Source organism: Trichechus manatus, unplaced genomic scaffold (genome assembly GCF_000243295.1).
Source record: "Trichechus manatus latirostris isolate Lorelei unplaced genomic scaffold, TriManLat1.0 scaffold00094, whole genome shotgun sequence".
NCBI lineage: Eukaryota > Metazoa > Chordata > Mammalia > Sirenia > Trichechidae > Trichechus > Trichechus manatus.
In genome coordinates this window covers 2,621,021-2,643,749 of record NW_004444030.1, presented here as the reverse complement: position 1 = coordinate 2,643,749, position 22,729 = coordinate 2,621,021, and the positions used below count along the sequence as shown (strand labels likewise).

Sequence of the window (22,729 nt, the reverse complement as noted above, 5' to 3'; positions counted from 1 at the left end):
GGGTCTCTGTGAGTTGGAACTGAGTCGACGGCACCTAAAAACATGCAACAATTTTATGCTCAACTGATAAAGTGTACAATTTTTCATTTGTATATTCCACTGCTTAGCTAACTTTTGGATTGTCTTATCAAGAGTTTTAGACTACATTTTCCCTTATCCTTCTAAAGGTAGGACTTTATAAATTGAACACCATGTGGAGGGAGCTATTTTTTGATTTGTGCTTGTGTTGGCTTGTTGTCTTTCAGTTTTAAATGCATTTTGATATTTCTTTCTGTTTTTTTTGGACATAACCTTTGTTCTTAGCCTGTCCAGGTCTGATATGACTTTGTTGTTGTACTCTCTTTGACACTTGTGGGAAGGTCACTAATGGAAGGAACTCTTGAAGTTATATTGGTTATATTGGATATATTTGTGGTTATATTGGATATATTTTATACAGTCGAAAGATAAGTGGTGTGGAAGGTAAAATAAGGCCAAGCAGGACATAGAAAGCAACAGTAGCTTCTTGGCCCTCTTCCTTTCCTTTTCTGGGTGAATTTTTCTCAATTTCATCAAGCAAGATTTTTGTTTGTTTTATACACTGCAGATCCCCAGTATCTACTATGTACCTGATATGTAGTAGTTGCTCAATACATATTTGTTATGTGAATAAATTTAGAGTGCATATAAAGATATTTATTCTAACTATACCGCACAAATGTTGTAAGGACCAAATAAGATAATAAATATAAATATGCTTTAGAAAAATGAAATCAACAATAGCAAAAGCAAAATAGACAAAACCGAGTGTAGAAATGTGATTATTACATCCTTTTATTTTAGTTTTTATTCCTTCATCATATATTTACTATATATGCAGTATGCATGCTTGACTTTTCTATGTTCTGAGCCAGAAGACAAGATCTAAAGAGCAGAAAATGGCTTTAGTCATCTGCAGAGTTAAATATAAATAGTGTTATGGATTTTCCTTGAATACTCTTAGAATTTATGACACCAGTCAAAGTACATTATATACTAGGAGGAAATAACAATTTTTTTCTACATAATCTAACTAGATTAAAAAAAATCATCACTCGTTCACCCAATAGATATTTATTGTTGGCTTCTTCTGTGCCAGAATTTGAGATGTCTCAGTTATTTGAGGAAAATACTTTTAATCCCCCAACCCCAATTTTCTGTTGTGAACATTTCAGGAATGAAATTTCAGAAACATTTTTTTCTTTCTTCCAACTTCTTTGTTGTATAAAGTCTTCCTAAGGGAAAGCAAGAGTTTTGGAAGAAAAATTCACATTATCCCAACAGTAAATTTAAGGAGAACCTGTCACTACACTAGTGAGAAGTCTTTAATCTTAATTCAGTAAGTTTCTGAGTCCCCAACAAAGGAAAAAGTACCTCTTTTAAATGCCTGTCCACCTCAATGCAAGGTCATTCTGAGTCTGTCAACATTTTTCCAATTTCATTTTTTTTCCCTTGCATGATTGGTTTGTGTATGAGAGATGTCATGATTTTTGAATATTGTCTCACTAAATCTTTGATTTTTTAATTTAAGGTGTTTGTTTGTTTTCCAGAAAGGAAAGGATGCAGAGATTCTTACAAATTGTGTTTTTGTTATAGCATTTACATATATAAACCTGAGTTTATTTTGATAGCATTTTGAATAACAATTTTTGATGATACAGGGCAGAAGAAAAATGGCTGTCATTGGATTCTGAATTAAAAAAAAAAAAAAACATTTGATGGAAATCTAGAGTAGGCATAATTGCTTTCATTGTGTCTTTTAAAAATTTGCCACAAGTAATAAAAATGTCTTTTACCTCCTTAACAAAAGAATTTGCCTCCAAAGACATTTGTTGTAAGGAGTGAGAATGATGGGATGATTGTGTTGTAATGGAACCGAGACTGAAAAAAAAGAGTAAATCTTAGCTACAGACTATTGTAATTCCATTTGAAGCCTCAGACAGATATGAGGGCGTTTCTTTCTAGTGTGGATGCTAGAGAAGAGAGATTTATTGTTTCCACCTGATATTAAGATCAATAAATGCTTTGTGGACCTGACAGTGTTTGCAAGCTGTAAAGTCTCTCTTTTTTTTTCTTTTGTGCAAACTTTATGTGCCATTGTAAACACATTTCAAAGAAAACCCATCTTTCCTTTTGTTCTGAATTAAGATTCTTTCTCTAAAAGTGTGTTTGCAGAGTACAAACCTAACTTCCCTGCTGAAGCAGAATGGGATGGGATGGGATGTGTCTGCAGCTTGCAAGGAGTTAACTGAAATGTGATATATGAGGCTGTTGCCTGTTGATCCTCTAAGCATGGGCACCTTCTGTCCTTATTCAGGTGCATTCTTGGGATGCTGGGTGTGGTGGTGGGGTGAGGGTGGGGAGCAGATGTAAGAATCAGAATTAAATTAACTTTTAAATATAACTTGCCACCATCAGTCTAGCCTTCGTGACTATTGAAAAAAACCTAGATAATCTAGGTCTCAAACACCTAGTTAACACAGCTATCCAATTATTTGGATTATGGAGATGGAATATAGAATCTTAATGGCATTACTGATGACTGCAATGACAGAGATTAACAATTCCATTGAGCAAGTAATTGGAAGAAGTCTTTTACTGCAGCTTACACCTAGAGATGACATGATTTTTCAAAAAATATATACTAGTAAGTTACTTTCAAATATGGGTCAATAAAAATATTACCACCGTGTAACTAACTATAAATATGAATCTACAAATATGGATCTAAAAAGAAGATCAGAACAATGATTCTTGGTAATTAGTTAAAATATTGAGGTACTTTATGTGATTTATAAATCAAATCAAGATATACTCTTCTAGAAACATCTTTAAACATTTAAAATAATGAATATCATATTATTTTGCTCTTCTAGAATAACTAATTGAAGTGGAAGTAAAGGCATATCAAGTAAAGCTAGCTTCCACCTTAGTGCTTAATACTCTCTTAACCTTTGCTGTATTAATGGATGAAGGTTGTGAGAAAATTGTGAACTAGGGAAATTTACTTTTGATGGTCCTTATTCTCCCTTTCTCTCTTTCTCTGTCTCTGTCTCTAAATTCCTTGATCAAAACCTCATGCCAGGAAAACCTGCTATGAATGTCTCCTGCCAGACAAATTGGGCATTTTAAATAACTTATCATATTAAATAATTAACTGTTAAGTATTTCCTTTGATTTTAAGCCCCTGGGCAGGGGTGTAAGGTAAGTTTTTTTGGGGGGGAGAGGAATGGGGAATGGGTGGCTTGGGGATAGCTTTCCTGGTGCTCCTAAAATCAAGGCTAGTGTCTGGCCTCATAAGGCTTTGCCATATATTGATGGCTGTATAGTCGTGGTGCTTCTAGGCACTTCTTAGGCAGCCATCAGGAGAATGCTGTAGCTACAGTAAATTATTTAATGTTCTTGACCTGTAGGATTAGTAAAAATACATTTAGGAGACAAATATGAAATAATAATATATAGCACCTTTGATGATGTAGCATTACACTTTTATATTTTGTTTACTAAACTATTTTTTGTTATTTTAAAGAACTCTTATTGCTATTTCAGGGTTGATTTTAAATAAGGCTCATAGAACTAAATTGGGCCGATGTCCTTATGTTTTATGATGCTCAGAGATTCTAGAGATTTTGCCACTTATATGAATAATTTATGGATTAATTTATGTTGTGCCAATTATGGATGCCCCTGCACTGGATTTGCCTTGGAAATTCCAGTTAAGAGTCCTTATGCATACAAAGAAATTAAGATGTTTTTAGAAGCTGGAAAATAGTGGATAATATCCAATCAGTACCTTGTTCCTAAGCATCATACCATTAAAATTCCCTCTTGTTTGGGGTGAATATGTTTATTTACAAAACTTATGTGGTTAACGTTTGATATTTGAAAAGCTGAATGGCAGAGAGTGATATTTAAAACTTATGTAGTATTCTAGAAAGAATTTGAAAAAAATTATACTGTGCCAGAAACATTTCCCACTCTTTTGTAGGCAGCTGTTCCCAATATCCCTTTCTTACTCACATCCTTTTGCCTTCCCCCTTTCCCAGTTACTAATTTTCCATTAAGTAATGGGACAAATGGCTAGAAACACTACACAGTTAAAAGTTGGTTCTAATGAGAGCAAGTGTTGATGTCTTTTGTTGGAGGTCTTCTAAAATGTCCTCCACACCAACTTAGATTAAGTTGCCCATTCGTGATAGACTTATTTAGATTAATTTTCAGTGCAAACAGATTAGAAGAGAATTTTGAAAAACCAGATCTTTCACCAATTATACTGTTTAAGACCTGAGAACACAAGGCAATAGTGACATCATTTTTTTCCTTTTAATTTTCCCCACTTCAGGAACATGAGGTAATGATGTGCTGAGCTATGCTTTCCATACAGAAATGCCCCAGCAATATGTAACATCCATTCAGAGTTTACGAAGCATATTTTTTTGAAAAATTTTTATTGTGATAAAATGTACATAATAAAACATTTGCCATTTCAAACATTTTTACTTGTACAATTCAGTGGCATTGATTACGTTTGCCATGTTGTACAGCCATCATCACTATCTGTTTCCAATTTTTTTCATCACACTTAACAGAAATCAGTGCCCCTTAAACAGTAACTCCCTCTTTCCCGTCTACCTGCCTCTGTAAACTACTTGTAAACTTTGGTCTCTATCCAAAATTTTGTCCTTCTGTGACTGAGTTATTTCACTCAGCATAATGTTTTCATGGTTCATCCACATCATAACAAGTATCAAAACTTCATTTCTCTTTATGGCTGAATAGTATTCCATTGTATGTATATACCGTATTTTGTTTATCCATTTATCTGTTGATGGAGACTTGAGTTGTTTCCACCTATTGGCTATCGTGAATAGTGCAGCAATGAATATAGGTGTACAGGTATCTGTACATTTTTAACATACGTTATCCCACCCAGATCCACCCAGCAAACATCTGAGGTAGGCAGGGCAGGGATTATTATTAGGCTCGATTTAGGATGAGGATACTGAGCTCAGAGGGGAATAATAACTTGCCCAAAGTCAAGAAGCAGTAATCACATATATTTTAGTGCCAGGTTCTCTTATTTCAGATTTTCGGTTCTTTCCACCATGCCACGTTTCTCACCAGGGCCACGAATACTTCCATCCTCAGTATAAATTATATAGTACTGTTCAGTGTAGACTCCCTGTCTTTCCTCCCATATATTTCCCACTTTGTGACTTGCTGAGGGGTGGCTGCTAGCAGTTTCTTGTTGGTTTTCTTGAACCTTATCTCCCCTCACCAATTATTTTCTTCCAGAATGTGTGATGAGTCCTCACAACGTACACCTCTGTTAGAAATGATAAAGAGCTCTTTCTTCATCAGAGCTCTGCCTCCAGGCTGACCTAGTTTGCCTGTCCGCTGTCATGTTTGTATGCTCCAGTCTCCCATGGGTGAGGCAGCTATCTGCAGAGTGACAAAAGCCATCAGCACTGCCAGTGGCTTGGCTTATGGTGCAAGGTCAGGGAAGAGCAATCATTGCTGTGGCTTGATTTCTAAATACGATTAAAGGCATGATTATCATAGAAATAGTTATATGTGTAAGGGTATATATTTCTCTAGTGCATTATATGCAATTGTGCATACCCATATGCACACATATCTTGGTGTAATTAAAGAGTTTATTAGAAAAACTGAAAGAGCAATATAAAACCAACCCTCGAAGCCCTCGAGTCGATTCCGACTCATAGCAACCCTATAGGACAGAGTAGAACTGCCCCATGGGGTTTACGAGGAACGGCTGGTGGATTCGAACTGCTAACCTTTTGGTTAGTAGCCGAGCTCTTAACCACTGAGCCACCAGTAACTCCTATAGCAGTTATATGATAGACTGATACCTGGGTTAAAAAATATGCTCAGATAATTTAGAGTTAAAACTGAAAAAACAGTAAGATTTTTCATGTCACCCAGTATTAGCGTTCTTCTACCTGCATGTTGTTCTCCAGAAAGAAGTGTGATTATTCTGTACCCCTACCTTAGGAATCTAGTGCATCATAGACGTAGATGACATGGCAGTCATTAACTGCCAAACATCTACCTAGTAAGCGTGTTTCATATCTGTTTGAATCATCAGATTATGGTCAGCACTAGATCTGGGTATCCTCAGTCCCTTGATGGATTTTTTCTTCCAAGAGAGTCGGAAGCAGTGTAGCTGGACAGCACTCACCTTGAGAAGTTCTTTAATGGTTTCTGCATGTTCCAGTATCTGTGACTTTAAACTCTAGGGACTTAGTCTTGTCAGTGTCCTCAAGTAATCAGACTGGCAGACACTAATTGTGTAACAAAATACACGTGGCACTTTGGTTAGCATCTGAGTGAGAATTTACTTATTTACAATGTGTCATACCTCTGAATTGAGTTTAATTACTCAATGTCTGCCTATGGTCAGCACATTTCTCATCTGTTGAAGCTACATGAGAAACCAAGTCATAATCAGACATTTGCTTTAATCTATTTAGAGGCAAAACAAAACGAATCTCATGTCAATTTCTTCAATCCAGATGGTTTTAGGAGCTTTCCTATTGTAGGGAAGGCCTTGCCAGTGAGACCTGTGTGCTCCAAGTCCATTCATGAGTTAAGATGACTGAGGTATTTTCCTTACTTTAGGAATAATTTTTCCCAATGTGACAAAGGGGCAATGTGCCTTTAAATAGTATTAGATATTAGATTTAATGCTTCATAAAATATTCCCCTTCCATTCTTTTTCCTATAAACTGCTCTCTCTGACTTTACCTGCTTCCCTCATGCCTCCCTGTTGTGGTTACCTTTGAATATGTTACTTATGTTGCTCAATGGCCTGCTTTACCTGGATCTATGCCTTGGTTGGTGATTGAAGAAAACACTTCTGTTACCCATTTACAAATGATTGTTGAAGCTGGTACATTTAGGGTTGACAAAACATCTCCCCATTTTATATGTTAATTTTATAGTTTCCCATCAGGCAGAAATCTTACTTCCTTCATTTTTAGGCTCTTATTGGGGGGACCCTCATTGTAGCTCCAAAAATACTAGAAACAATAGGGAATTCTTTGGAAACGTTGAAATGGAGGCTGCAAAGGTGTTTTAAAGTAAATCTCTGACATGAAGTCCGTGGATATACAGTATCCACTCAACCCATGAGCTGAAAAGGCACTAATTGGCTTTGCACCATGTACTAACTGGCATATTTTGGGCTGTGAGGCATGCCTGGCAACAGTCCTAGAGGTTAGACATGGTCAGTTTAGGCCAATTAAACAATTTTTTTTTTTTTTTTACTATTTCCTTGTCAAGAAATTTATGCATAGGATCATCATATAACACATATTTGTATAATACTTTATAGTCCTATTCCATTTTGGCCTCACTACAACCCTGAGAACTAGTTATGTCAGGAATTTTTCTGTTTTATAAAAAAGGAAATGAGGTTAAAATAAATAAATAAATGCTTTATCCTAAATCACAGAGTAAACAGGCTAGCCAGGACTTAATCTCTTTGAACTGTCACCTTCTCTGCCTTCATGAAGATAGAACAATGCATTTCAGTGTAGAGAAGCAGATTAAAAGCTTGGGATATGGAGGCAGTCAGATGTAGATCATATTTCTGACTCACACACTTAATATCTGTGTGACTTTGGACAATTTATTTAATTTTTCTAAGTCTCAGTTTTTACATCTATAAAATTGGGATAATAATTATTTCTCTCTCATCAGATTTTTGTGAGGATCAAATGATTTGATGCATGTTATTTGTTGAGACCAGTGCTTGACAGTCATCACGCAGCATAGTGTTGGCTGCGATCACAATGCTTAATCCAGAAAACCTACCCTTATTTCACTGTGTAGACTGAGTCATCCCTGTGTTATCTGTAAGGGTTAGGGGCTCAGAACTGGAGCCATGTTCCCTCAAAGGCTTGTGGTATAGTATGATCCATTTTCTTGAGAAGGTGTCTAGAAGCAGTACCAGCTTGTCTCATGGTCAAATTGGACGACATGGTGACCACTGAAGCATTTATTTCCTATAAAGTCTCCCAATCAGGAAAAGTTAATGATCATACCATAGGTGTCCCTGGGTGGCACAGACAGTTAAGTGCTCGACAACTAGCTGAAAGGTTGGTGGTTTGAACCCAGCCAGTGATGCCTTGGAAGAAAGGCCTGGTGAGCTGCTTCTGAAAGGTCACAGCCTTGGAAACCGTATGGAGCAGCTGTGCTCTGCACACATAGAGTTGCCCATGAGTTGGAACTGACTTGAGAGCAACTAACAACAACAACAACAACACTGATCATACCAGAATTATTTAAATAACAATAACAACATTTACAAACTTTGAAAAAGAATTTTACAACATTGTTTTCATATCCATTAAGGACAAAAGAAAATAGAAAATCCAGTTAGATACGTGAAAGAATTTCCTAATAGTCATCAGATTGAAATGAGTTACCAAGGGGGGCAGCAGTTTGTGGGAGAAACCTCAGGAGTCTCCAGGCTCTGTCTGTTGGTGCCTCTTTTTAGCTGTGTTGGTGGACAAAACACATGAACCTCCCTGAATCTGTTTTTTCTTCTGTAAAATGTGCATAATTATATTTGAGCCTCGCAGGGTTGCTGTGACTAATGAGATGAAGAAAAAGCAAGTGATTTGTAAACTGTGAGGTGTTATACAAACTGAAGATGGTGTTATTATTTTCTGGAGTTCTTTAAAAACATTAGAAATTCTTGGATGACTTAAATGTGCTCCTGTTTGAAGATAGGAGAAGGATTAAATAAATAACCCTTTGGATGTATTTCAGTTCAAGGAGTGTATGTTTTAAGCTTAAAATAGTATTGACAGTATTAGGTTTTGTATCAAACTGAAATTCAAAGGCTCTTTTTGGAAAGGCATTAAAATGAAGTAACAAATGGGAAAATACTCAGCAGACATAGTTTGTAAAGGAAGCCTTAATTATCATATGGATTATATGTTAACTATATTCAGTTACATTCAATACAATGATAAATAACCACTGTCCTTTGCTAACTAGAACATACTTCTAATAATGCCAAGGTTATTAGTTTGAATTCCCTTATGGGCTAATTAGCATAGTGTTAGCCTTCACCCTAAGCTCTCATCAGGCCACTCAAATAGAAGGAGGATGAAGTGGAGATTGGGTGAAATAGTGCAGATGCTCAACGAGCATGGGTAGGACTCTGTGTTATAATGCATGGCTAGCTTATTTTTCTTTTTACGCAGCATTTTTACTTTTTGTGATTAACTGCCTGGACCACTAGTTTTGTTTAGCAAATTGCTAATGTTGATTACTTGAAATGGTATTCAGGGTTTCCCAAAGAGTTACCATACTTCTAAAAAGTGAGATTAAGACTAGCCAGAGAAAGTGGTTCAACCACTAGTATGTCCCAACTTCATGTTTACAAGTGCTGAACTTTGCAATGCTTTACTTCAGAATGACCCTGAGGACTGTGAACTTTGTATAAGTCCTTTTCAGATGGGAAAATGGAGGCATTTTTTTTCCCAAGGTTTCCTACTCCCAGGTGAAGAGATTTTGGCCAATTTTATAAAAAGATCAGTAGCACAGCTGGGCTTGAAATACAGAAGTCCTGACTCAAAGTTCTATATTTAATCTGCAGTCTATTTTTTTTTTGGTATACATGTACTAAGTTTATTCAGAGGCTGGGAAAATGAATATTGTGTCTGTATGCTTAGCAAGATTGATAACTACAATTACTTCTCTTCCAGAAGTAGTTAAACTGGTTGCTTTAAGTGACTTATTATTTTGGCAGTATTCTGTTGTGATCCATAGAGCTTTCATTGACAAATTTTTGGAAGTAGATTGCCAGGCCTCTCTTCCTAGTCTATCTTAGTTTGTAAGCTCCACTGAAACTTGTCCACCATGGGTGATCTTGATGGCCTTTGAAATACTGGTCTCATAGCTTCCAGCATCAGAGCAAACCGCCACAGTATGACAAAGTGATGGACAGATGATGGTAGCTGAAGGTTTCATTCTTGGATTCTGGAGCCAGATTACCTGAGTTTCAACCCTGGCTTTATCTCTTAGCTGTGTGACATAGGGCAACTGAAACTTTCTGTGTCTCAGTTTTCTCATCTGTAAAATGAAGAAAATAATAACACCTCTTAATGTTGATGTGAATATCAAAGGAGTTAATATATGTAAAGGACTTGTAGAAGTGCTTGACACAGAGTAAGTACAACAATCATGCTAGCTATTATATATTGTTAAGTGCATGTCAGCACAAAACTGAATGCTGATTTATGTGCATGGGAATGAGTTACTTGGAAATTTGTAGAAAATTCTATATTTATGCTTCAAGCAGTATAGCTCTTTGTTTATCTAATAAATTCATATTTGATTATAGACTTAATGACAGTAAATAAGACTATGTTTGAATATAGCAGTTATGTGTGAACATCTCTCAGAAGCTTACTTCTTTTGATATTTGAATAAAGAAACTACTCTCGTTCATGCTGACTTAAGGGTTATAGAATATTGGTCTTGATCAATAAATTTATACCTTAAATAAAAAGTTTTCAACCCTGTCGACACATCAGACGCAACTAGGCACCAGCTCTCACCATTTGAATGGGAACATCTGGAGGGTAGGGGGCAACTTAGGCATTGGTATTTTTTAAAAGCTCCCCAGCTGATTTTAATGCATAGACAGAGTTGGAAACCACTGCCTTGGAGTGTTAGTAATTAAATATATCCCTATCATTTAGTTTCTGACATTGATAGATAATTTGCTCATGTTTAAATAAAATGATATAGCTATTTATAGCTGCTGCTTTAAAGGTAGGCTCATTGTTTCCATTAATTCTGTATCTTGGTGGGTACATGTTACCAAATAGAAATGAGAAGTTTCGTTGTTTTTGTGTTTTAAGTATCTGTGGGTTTTTTTAATCGTGATAAAGTGCTGTGTATATCCAAAGTGAATATAGAGTCACAGAATGTTAAAAGTGGAGGGAACTTCAAGGGAATCTAGTGGAAAGAAGGCACACTTTGAAGCCACTCCTGGCTTGCAGTGACTTATTCACTTACTAGTTGTGTGATCTTGGAGTATTTACTTAGCTCCCTTCAACCTCAGCGTCGTCATTTCTGGAAAACTGAGAGGAGCATGTACTTCGTATGATGACAGCTGCGTTTCTCACTGCACACACACACACACATATTGACTTCTGCCTCCTCCCTGATCCCCGCACCATCTGGCTCGGATATCCAGAGCAGGGACTGTGTGGGAGCCTCAGCAGGACTGTCTGAGCCTGCAGGGCCAGCTGCTGGGAACTGTTCCCTCCCACTCCTCGGGGATCATGCCTCTGGCTCTGTTGGGACTGTTTCATGGCTAGCTGTTTGGATCCCATGACCTTTCATGAGCATAACATTTAGTCTGTGGGGTCAGTCACTGCTAGGTTCAGTAGAGTGAAGCCGTTAATGAGACTGGAGTTGAAGGTGACTTCTTGTCACCCCATAATGGAAGCTTTTGAGTACCTTCTGTGTCTGTCCCAGATAGTACTTGTGCAGGACACAGATGGCTGCTGCTTCTTCCCACCTATCTTCCTACCCATTGCTTTCTTTGTGCTGGGTAGAGACAATAAGAGACCACTGTCTCTATCTTAGGAGTCCCTGGGTGGTGCAAATGCTTAACATGCCAAGCTGCTAACAGAAAGGTTGGAGATTCAAGTCCAGAGGCACCTCAGAAGAAAGGCTTGGCAATCTGCTTCTGAAAGATCATCTATTGAAAACCCTAAGGAGCACTGATCTACTCTGACACACATGGGGTTGCATGATTCAGAATTGACTTGATGGCAACTGATTTGGTATTTCTGGTTTCCTGTATATCTTAGTTTGCAGAAAACAGAGAAAAATCACAGGCATCTTTGATTTTCTTTTTTTGACAGGAGCAATAGATTTTGTTTCCTTCCCCACCTTTGTCTCTTGGATCCTCCAGCATATGGCTATAAAATTATTAAGCAACCCAACTTTCCTGTTGTACATTCTTTGTGCCCTAGGAAGAAGTTTTATGGATTGTTTCTTATTAGTTGTAAAGTATACTGCCTAGGGCCCTGGTCTTGGTTTTGGTGCTTCACTGTCTTTCCACTTGTAGGCCTGGCATTAGGTCTATCTTCAATCTTAATTTTGAGAGTTCTACATGTGTCGCTTTCTCTCTTGAATGCTCTGAATGTTCTGTTGGAAATATTTATAAATTAAGCCACCATTTTCCTATTATTTCCTCTGACTACTAAAATTGGCACTGTCTTATTGTTAGAAGAAGTGGTAGCTGTATTGATTTTTTTAGGTGATGAGGATCTGGAAATATTACACGTATGAGGTGGGTTTCTAACCTAAACCTTGTGTGCCTCCACTAGATTATGAGACTCTTGAAGGTAGGAACTAGGTTTCCAGCTTAGTATAGTCACAACTATCATTTATTATGCACCTACTATGCACCAGAGACTTGACTTTAGTTATCTCAATTCATTCCCATAGAAGAATGTATAAATGAAGTCATCTCAATTAATTCCCATAAAAGAATGTGTAACGAAGCCTATTTCAGAGAGTTTAAGGAAATTGTCCAAGGTCATCTAGCTAGTAAATCACAGAGGTGGATTTTGAAATCAGTTTGACTTTACAGTCTCTTTTCCACATCATCTCTCTGAACTCTTTCTTAAAGGAAAAGATAGATGCAGATAAGAGGAATAGGATCTTGGTCTGTAGAAGGTTGGAAGGTACTGTTGTGTTGGGTGCAGTTATAGTGCTGGATTCTTCAAGATGAGAGAAGGTTTTAGTATCTTCAAAGCCCTTGCTTTCCCTACTAATCCACACTGACTTACATCTGTGCATCAGGGGTATACATGGGCATTTAGTAAAAATTTGTTGAAAACATGGACCCTATTACCCTCAAGGCAGGAGTCATCCCTACAGAAGGTTTTAGCCCATATGTAGGTCTTCACTTCATGCTTTTTGTTCAGAGAGACCCTCTGATTCTATGACAGTGTTTCTCACTGATAAAACCATGGACTGAGGCAACTAGGCAAACCCTGAAGAAGACTGGAGTGAATCCATGGTGAGAAGACATTCTGGGGGGTCAGGTCTGTGTTGGAGTCAACCTTAGCTTCAACAAGAGATCAGGAGATGCTCTTCACTCAGCACCTATGCCTATAGTTTAGTCCATCAGAATGCCCCCATTGGCTTTGGCAAGCAACGGGAGGTATATAAATGCTTTACAAATCTGACACTTTGTTGAATGTGCCCAGAGAACATTTTTCCTTAATGCATTTGGAAACTACAAATTTAACTCCTGCTGGGAGTAGAAGTAATTGCTTCACATAAGAAAAAAGTCAGCTCTTTAAAAGACTTAACTCCTTTCACAAACATGTGCTTTTTAATGACTGGGAAATTCCTGGTACAGGAAAAAAAATGTCCTTTTGTACAGATGAGGTCACTGGGTCTTAGCTGGCCCTATGCACTCTAGTTCCTGCTTTCTGTTCTATGTTTTGTGACCAGAGGTTACTGGAGGGATAATCCCTCTGTGGATATTCACTGCTTTTTGGGCATGTTGCCAAAGGGAAAGATATCTTGGCTCAGAAACTGCCAAGCCCAGTGTAAGGGCCCAGATCCCAGGGGTGCCGAGCCAGTGACTGATAATGACTTGGTTTAGGTTGGTCATGGGTTGGGTTTTTAAACCCCACAGTGGTACTAGTGAACATAAAATGTGTGGTTTAAAAACTGTGTCTGCTTCATTCTCACTAGATTTCTCAACAGCTCCACTGCTTCTTGGTTCAAGAATGATTTTTTTTTTTCCCTAAGTGCATTGCATTTACTCTGCGTTTATTCTATTGAGTAGAAACATCTGTGCCAATGTGCGGTCTTGTGCTCATCTTTTTAGCTTGGAGTAAATGAAAAGCAGCTGCTGAAAGGAGGTGCACATGCCATTTCCTTTAAACACGTGGAGACTGATTCTGCCTAAAATTAACTTTTGGGTTGCGTTGGCTTGGCCAAAGTGAAGAATATGTCTGAGGTCATGGATTTACTTGGTGACGGGGTTCTGCTAAATGGTAGTGTAGAGTAGGTAGATCTTAGTGAATGCCCTGATTTAAATTAAGCGCACTTTGCTCCAGTTTTACAGTAACCTTTTCTACCAAGGAGGATGTTAAAGACTTGAAGAGTATTAGGCAGGAGATTGTTACATCTGTCGTGGATGTTTTCACAAGGAGGTGAACATGGAGGGGGTTTAAGTAAATTTTGACAAAGAATGAGTTAAATAAACCTCTGTGGTCTCTTTTGATTTCTATGTTTTTAAGACAGCCACTTTAAAGGATGAAAAGTAAACTGATATTGATTAACTGCTTCTTAGGTACCAGCACTGTACTAAGCCATTTATGTATATTATCATTTTGGAAAGTACGTGACTCATCTAGGGTCATGTAGCTAATTAGTGACAGCCCATAAAGATTACCAAGCCACCATGCTGACTCACATTTTGAAGGGTTTGTGTTAGGGTAGTTTTATCCCCCAAATTCATCCTTGGCTGTAATGGTTCATGTTTTGATAAGCCTTTGATTGCTTCGTTTCTGATAGATTGACTACGTTGTTGTTGTTGTTAGGTGCCATAGAGTTGGTTCCGACTCATAGCGACCCTATGTACAACAGAATGAAACATTGCCCAGTCATGCGCCATCCTCACCATTGGTATGTTTGAGTTCATTGTTGCAGCCACTGTGTGAGCCCATCTCGTTGAGGGTCTTCCTCTTTTTCACTGACCCTCCACTTTACCAAGCATGATGTCTTTCTTCACGGACTGGTCCCTCCTGATAACATGTCCAAAGTACATGAGATGAGGTCTCGCCATCCTTGCTTCCAAGGAGCCCTCTGGCTGGACTTCTTCCAAGACAGACGTATTCGTTCTTCTGTCAGTCTATGGTGTATTCAATATTCTTTGCCAACACCACAATTCAAAGACATCTATTCTTCTCTGGTCTTCCTTATTCAGAGTCCAGCTTTCACATGCATATGAGGTGATTGAAAAATATCATGGCTTGGGTCAGGCGCACCTTAGTCCTCAAAGTGATATCTTTGCTTTTCAACGCTTTAAAGACGTCTTTTGTAGCACATAGATTGACTATAGGTTTTTGTTATTTAAAAATTCATTCTGTTGCGCTGAGAGTTTGGTTCTTCTTATCGTAACTTGTTAATAAAAAATCTGTGTTCTGGGATATTTGTGTCTCTTTCTTGACTCTCTAGACCTGAAACTCCAAATCACACTCTGCTACCTATATAAGTCTAAGACACATTTACCTAAATCTTGATCTGGGATTAAGAAATTCTGTCTTGAGCTGTCATGGGGAGAAGATTACTAAAGTCAGCTGTAAGCTGTTTGGGTATTTGCCACAGGTTTCATTCCTTACCCCAAAGCCCTTGGGGCCCTTCTTGGAGGCTCCAAAACCTAGCTTGAAATGCCTTGGGACATGGGGCGAAGTCAGGCTGACCCTGCTTGAAGTGATGCTGTGGAACCCTGGACCGCCTGCTTCCCATCTGCTCTAGCCTCTGAATTAGTCCCTTCAGATACACAAGTTATGGGTAGGGGGAAGATCATGTAATTTAATATATCTCTTAATATGAAGTTAACTATTTTAACCCTATTGTCATGTGCTAGATCACCCTTGAAAGTCCTGTTAAAGCATAAAAGAAAACATTAGGATGTACCATTTCATTTCAGTCAGTCATTACCATATTCAGATTATCCACACAGGAAAGGAAGAACTGTGACCAGTGACAGATTACCCAGTAAGCAAGGTGTGCACGGGCTTCATTGTGCTTATTTACTAATCCGTAGTGCACAATTTCACCTGGTTTTCACCACATCTGGCTTAATTGTGTTTACTCACTAATCTGTAGTGCACATTTTCACCTAGATTTCACCACACAAAACAGAGGTGAAATTGTGCACTACAGATTAGTGAGTAAACACAACTAAGCCCATGCTACCTTGCTTACTGTAAGCTGGTGCATACCTTGCTAACTGGTTAATCTGCCCCCGACTGTGACCCATGTTTCTTCAGTACACCTCCCCTCAGCCCTCCTGCCCCAAGGCCTAGGTTTACTGTAGGCATTCAATGAGTATTTTATTGAGCTTAATAGCTGGTACAAAACAATTGGAAAAAATAGGGCTAGGAAATACTATCATACTTGAAATTGGGAAATTCTGGGTAATTGCTGAATGCCTCGTATTCATTCCTGTGGGGAAAATATGTGGCAAGATGCAAAATGGGTTAATTCTGTGAAGCAAAAACTCTTACAAGATAAATCAGAAGCTCTGTTTCTGCCTATGATACTCAGAATGGTACTGGCACTGATTTGCTGATAATGTATTCGTTATTATTTTGTAGCCTCAGACGATACAGCAAACTCTCAAGAGGACATTGCAGTATTATGAGCATCAAGTTATTGGGTAAGTAAAAATGGATTTCGGTCATTACTGGGGGAAAATTAAAGGTAATTGCTAACATAGTTGTTGAGTGTGTGGTTTTTCTGCCATCCAGGTCAGCCTTATTTCAGAGTGGCTATGTTCTCATGGAGCCCTGGTGGCACAGTGGTTAAGAGCTCGGCTGCTAACCAAAAGGTCAGCAGTTCGAGTCTACCAGCTGCTCCTTGGAAACCCTATGGGACAGTTCTTCCCTGTCCTGTAGGGTCGCTATGAGTCAAAATCAGCTCGATAGAATGAGGTTTTATGTTCTTATACCATTAGTTGGAATCAACTCAACAGCAACTGATTTGTTTTTTTTTTTTTGTTTTTGTTCTCATAGTGTGGGGTGGAGGCTTATGGGGGTCCTTTGGAGTGATTTCCTTTGACTTATTTGTGTTTAATCCTTTTAAACAAAACTCCACTTTGGTAGGGTTTTTTTTTTTTTTTTCCTTCTCATGTTCTTACACTCTTATTGCAACATTGAGTCTCGTAATTTTGCCTTAGTAATGTGGTAATGTTTAATGTACCAAATGAGAGACTCTTTGAACTGGATTTTAGAATCCTTAAGCAAAGTTTAAGCAAAGTCACTACAAGCTTAACACAGTTCAATGAGAGGTATGTGGTTTAGCTAGGGTCACGTGCTACATATTTTTCTTTTTTACCCCCTACCCCCCTTTTTCTTTCCAAAGAAGCAGCTGTGATGTGGTGTAAAGTAAGTAGACCTGAGGACAAAAGATAGGAATTCAAGGCCTTACCAGCATACAGAACTTTTAATAAGTAACTTTATCTCTTTTGTGAAAAAGTGATGATTTTAATAATTAAATCAAGGATGTATATCATGATTAAATAAGACAATTTCAAAGAAAGAAGTTTATAAACATAAAGCTCCATATTAATGAGAGGTATTGCTTTGACTGGCACATTGCTATGATTCAAATAAGAAAGATAAAAACTGTCTGGCAGAAAACAGTTGACAAATGCAAGAGTCTAAATTTACTTTAAGAGTCCTTAGGTGGTGCAATGTTTAATGCACTTGGCTGCTAACCAAAAGATTGGAGGTTTGAGTCCACTTAGGAAGAAGGGCCTGGAGATCTACTTCTGAAAAATCAGCCTTCTAAAACTCTATGGAACATATTTCTGCTTTGACGCACATGGGGTCACCACGAGTTGGAATTGACTTGACAGCAACTAACAACAGCAAATTTACTTTCCCATGTAGTCTAGCTTTTAAAATTAAATTCATTGATGTTAGAGCCAATGCATATTTTTAATTCACCTTGTTCATATGCTCTGTGTACTACAGTGATTTATCATTGTAAGATTTTAGAACTTTCTAAGAGTCAATATTCAAACCGTGGTACTTCTTGAAATGCTATCAGGAATCATTTAAAATTTATGGCTAATTGTTATTGCCATGGGGATCAAGAATATATTTTTGGTGTAGAACAAAATTCGAATGCACAAAAAAATACCCGGCTTACTGGTCTGACGGAGACTGGAGAAACTCTGAGAGCATGGCCCTCTGACACCCTTTTAACTCAGTACTGAAGTTACTCCTGAGGTTTACCCTTCAGCCAAAGATTAGGCAGGCCTATAAAACAAACAGTAATACACTTAGCTCAACTGTGTATACGAGACTAAATGGGCAAACTAACCCAGGGACAAGGATGAGAAGGCAGGAGGGGACAGGAAAGCTGGACAAATTGAAATGGGGAACCCATGGTCGAGAAGGGGAGAGTGTTGACATGTCACAGGATTGGCAAACAATATCACAGAACAATATGCGTATTAATTGTTTAATAAGAAACTAATTTACTCTGTAAACCTTTACCTAAAGCACAATAAAAAAAAAAAAGTTATTTTTGGCTATTAGGGTATAGTGTGATTTTTCACAAAGCAAAAGGGAAGAAAACTTAATGGGAAAATAATCTCACTACCTAGTACGATGCCATGTACTTTAAGTGCTTGATGATTATGTTAACTGTTATTTCAAAGGAAATTTCTTTGAAACTTTGTCATACAAATCCTCAAGGGTGCAGTACTAGGAAAACCACATTATTTAAACTCAGGCAATGGCTTTTAGTTTGAGGCCACAAATGATTTTAAATAGTTTATCCTAATAGAGGTAAAGAGTGTAAAAGTAATCTCTCCCACACATTCAAAAATAAAACTTAATCATTCTCATTGAATTTGCTGCTTTCAAAGTACGATGTTTGGATTAAATTAACCAACCTATATAAAACACTTAGAACAGTTTCTAGTATGTGGTAAGCACTGCATCCTGTTTGCTTTTATGTTTATTATTGTTGTTATTATTAAAATTTTTATGACAATACTAGTAATCAAACTAAAATCATTTTCTAGAATTATGGATGGTTTCTCTGTTTCGAACGATAATGACTAAAATATTCCCACTTGTGAACTAAATTATGTCTTCAAGGCAAATTGGAGTGGAAATCTTATAAATGTGATTAAAATATGTAACCAATCTATATTACCATAATTGGCAGAAAATTGTTTTTTCCATTAGTGAAATGAGAGTCTCCTTTATCTAAATAACTGAATCAGCTCTCCTCTTCACTCCATTTATGTAGACATAGCCTGTGGTGAGTCTTTGTTCATTGTCCGAATTGTCTTTTCCTAGTTTTGTTTACTGCAGACACAGTATAAAGAAGGCAGACTCCAATATAAAGAGGTGGTGTCGAACTAGCTCCAAATAGGCCTATTAATGTATTTTTGCTTGGATGTTGGCTAGTTTCTGAGGACTTGCAGTACCTTTGCTCACTGCCTTTGTTTGTACTTACGCTGCTGAAGACAAAAAGAGTTAGTTGGCAGCAACATTGTCACATTTTACCTTTCTTGACTTTATTTTCCCCCTTTTTTCCCTTTTCCCTCAGGGATAGCTTCCCTGTCCAACTCCCTCTTGCTTTTTAGACTCCATCTTTCCACTTTCTATTTCTTTTTCCGAAAACAGAAAGCATCTATTACCACTAATGCTTGACTAAAGTGTATTCACACTATGTGTTGTTTCTCTTAAGAAAATACAGTTTAAGCCATTTTATCTCTAACTGCAAAAAGGAATGTTTGTTACAGTTAAAAGTATTGTTTTATGTATTTTTTGGGGAGGTGGCCGTGGAGAGGGGAATGTTTTCTCTAATCTCTGAAATTGGGCCTTGCCTAAAGCTTTTCTTGAAGCAATTTGCCTTTTAGGGTACCTTGGGTATTGTTAGCTGCTGTAGAGTTGGCCCCGACTCATGGTGACCCCATGCAGAATGCCATCCCAATGATCTGTTGGAGATCAGACCATTATAAGCCATAAAATTTTCATTGTGTGATTTTCTGAAATAGCTTGCCAGGCTTTTTTTCCTAGTCTGTCTTAGTCTGGAGGCTCTGCTGAAACTTGTTCAACATCATACCAACATGCAAACCTCCACTGACAGACGGGTGGTGGCTGCGCATGACGGCATTGGCCAGGAATGGAACTTGGGTCTCCTGCATGGAAGGTGAGAATTTTACCACTGAACCACTATTGTCTTGGGTAGGGACGATGAATCAGAATGGATAAAAGAGACTAGACATTCTCTTTTTAATTTCTTAACTCAACCTCCAACCACTGATCTTCTCGCCTCCTTTTTCTCTTCTTTAAAACTCTGTATCTGCTTGATTTGTTAGCGCTCCAGGATTGTGTAGTTCTGCTCTTCATGGATTCTTGTACCCGTAGCCCATGTAGACTGTCTGAGGCTCTTTTAGTCTCTCAGGATGCAGACTGGAGCACAGGGAGCAGCTGTTCAAAGGATCACACAGATGGAAGGATTGGGAGGGAGCCTCTTGTTAGGGAGTAAGATAGCCTCTCTGTACCTCAGTGATTTTATCTTTAGACATTTACTCGATACCCTCATTTATTTATTCACTCATTCATTTATTCATAGAGATGATTCAAGTTGGCAAAATGAGTGCTAAAAGAATTTATTAACGCCATGTGATAAAAGTCTTCTCTTCGTCTCCACTCTCACTATCATCTCTCACTAAAGATTCTGAACCATTTTTTCTGGCTTCTACTCCTATCTCCCAACATTCTATTTTTATCACAGCCAACTGATAAAAAATTAGATCATGTCATTTTTTTTTTTTTTTTTACTTTAAACCAGTGATTCTCAAACATTAATGGGTATCAGAATCACCTGATCAGATTGTTAAACCAATAATTACTGGGCCCCATCCTTAGTTTCTGAATCCTAAGTCCTCTGAGGGAGGGGCTCAAAAATTTGCATTACTAACAAGTTTCCAGGTGATAATGCTGCTGCTGGTGCAGGGATCACGCTTTGAAATCCGGTCTTTAAACCCTGTAATGGCTTACTATGGCAGAATAAAATAAAAATTCTTTCTGTGATCCAGCCTCTGCCTGTCTTTGATTTCATCCTCTTCCGCCACCACTACCCTGTTTTGACTCCACTCCAGCCACTCAAGTCTTCTGTTAGTTTCTCAACTATACCAAGCTTGCTTAGCCTCAGGAGCGTTTGCACATCCTGTTTCAGTTTCCTAGAATTCTCTGTCTCAGATGTTTGGATTTTTTTTTTTTTTTAATCTCTAGGTCTCTAATCAGATGTTATCTCTTCAGAAAGATCTTCCCTGAGCACCCAGTCTAAAGTAGCCCTCTACCCCACTCCAATCTCCAACCTCAGCCACTTTTCTAGTATATTATCCTCTATTATTTCTTTTCGTAGTGTTTATAATTAGCTGGAATTATCTTGGAAACCCTGGTGGTGCAGTGGTTAAGAGCTATGGCTGCTAACCAAAAGGTTGGCAGTTCAAATTCACCAGGTGCCTTGGAAACCATATGGGGCAATTCTACTCTGACCTATAGGGTCTCTATGAGTCGGAGTCGACTCAATGGCAATGGGTTTGGTTTGGGTTGGAATTACCTTGTTTATGTTCTTATTTGCCTGTTTATCTTATTTACTTATATATTTCTGTGCCTTGATAAGTGCCTGGTACATAGGAGGTAGTAGCATTTTTGAGGATGAATAAATGAACAAATTGTACCCTAGAGATATATACACAGATTTTTAGGAGCATAGTGGATAGAAAAGTAATTATAGGATGGAGATGTAAGATAAGGGGTTAGAATAATCTCCAGGGTTCATTACCATTCTAAAATTGATAGTTCTAGTATCCAGAACCATTTTCTTTATAGCATAAATTATACTGATTTATTTGCATAGCTTTCCATTTATGGTTGATGTTCTACCACTGTTGTGTCAGATTGACTTTGTGGTAAATTTTGATTACCATATGTCTCAGTCATCTGGTGCGCTCTAACAGGAATACCATAAGTGGATGGATTTAGCAAAGAGAAGTTTATTCTCTAACAGTCCAGTAGGCTACAAGTCCAAAATGAGGGCATCAGCTCCAGGAGAAGGCTTTCTCTTTCTGTCAGCTCTGGAGGAAAGTCCATGTCATCAGTCTTCCTTTGGTCTGGGAGCTTCTCTGCACAGGAACCTTAGGTCCAAAGGACACGCTCTGCTCCTGGCACTGCTTTCTTGGTGGTATGAGGTTCCCATGTGTCTCTGCTCACTTCCCTCTTTTATATCTCAAAAGAGATTGCATTAAGACACTAATCTTGTCAGCCTCATCAGTAAAACCTCATCACAGTGATAGAATTTATAACACATGAGGAGATCACATATAATCTCATCATAGTGGTAGAGTTTACAACACATAAGGAAATCACATCAGATAACACAATCATACAATACTAGGAATCATGACCTAGCCAAGTTACTACTCACATTTTTTGGGGGACACAATTCAATCCATGACACTATATATTCTCTACACACATAATGCTCACTTGAATAGCTTCTTATTTATGTAGCATGGTTCTCTTCTCACAACCTAAAAAAAGGGAGGTTCACTGAGTGTGCATTTTATTTCAGTTACTGTTTAACTCAAATCTTGTAGGGAATGGACTGGCTTTCTGGACAGTGTAGGGTGGAAAGAATCGTGAGAAGCAGAAGGTGTAAGTAGGAGATGGGCAGAGTTCACTTTAAGAATTAAAATGAACTCAGGATTGAGGAAAATTTGTTTTATGACATTGGTTAACAACCCCACAACATGTCAACCCTCTAACTTCTCAACCTTTTTTTTTGGTGAAAATACACATAGCCAAAGATACACCATTTCAAAAATTTCTACATGCACAGTTCAGTGACATTGACTACACAATTC

At 37.9% G+C, this 22,729-nt stretch overlaps 1 protein-coding gene across 1 annotated transcript in view; it reads left to right on the top strand.

The window, feature by feature from the left end:
- The window catches only part of GUCY1A2 (guanylate cyclase 1 soluble subunit alpha 2), a 347,932-nt gene that overhangs the window by 16,242 nt on the left and 308,961 nt on the right, over nucleotides 1-22,729 (top strand). Inside the window, exon 2 of the mRNA XM_004382468.1 lies at nucleotides 16,425-16,486. Within this exon, the coding sequence (XP_004382525.1) occupies nucleotides 16,425-16,486 (62 nt within the window). The remainder of the gene's footprint in view (nucleotides 1-16,424; nucleotides 16,487-22,729) is intronic.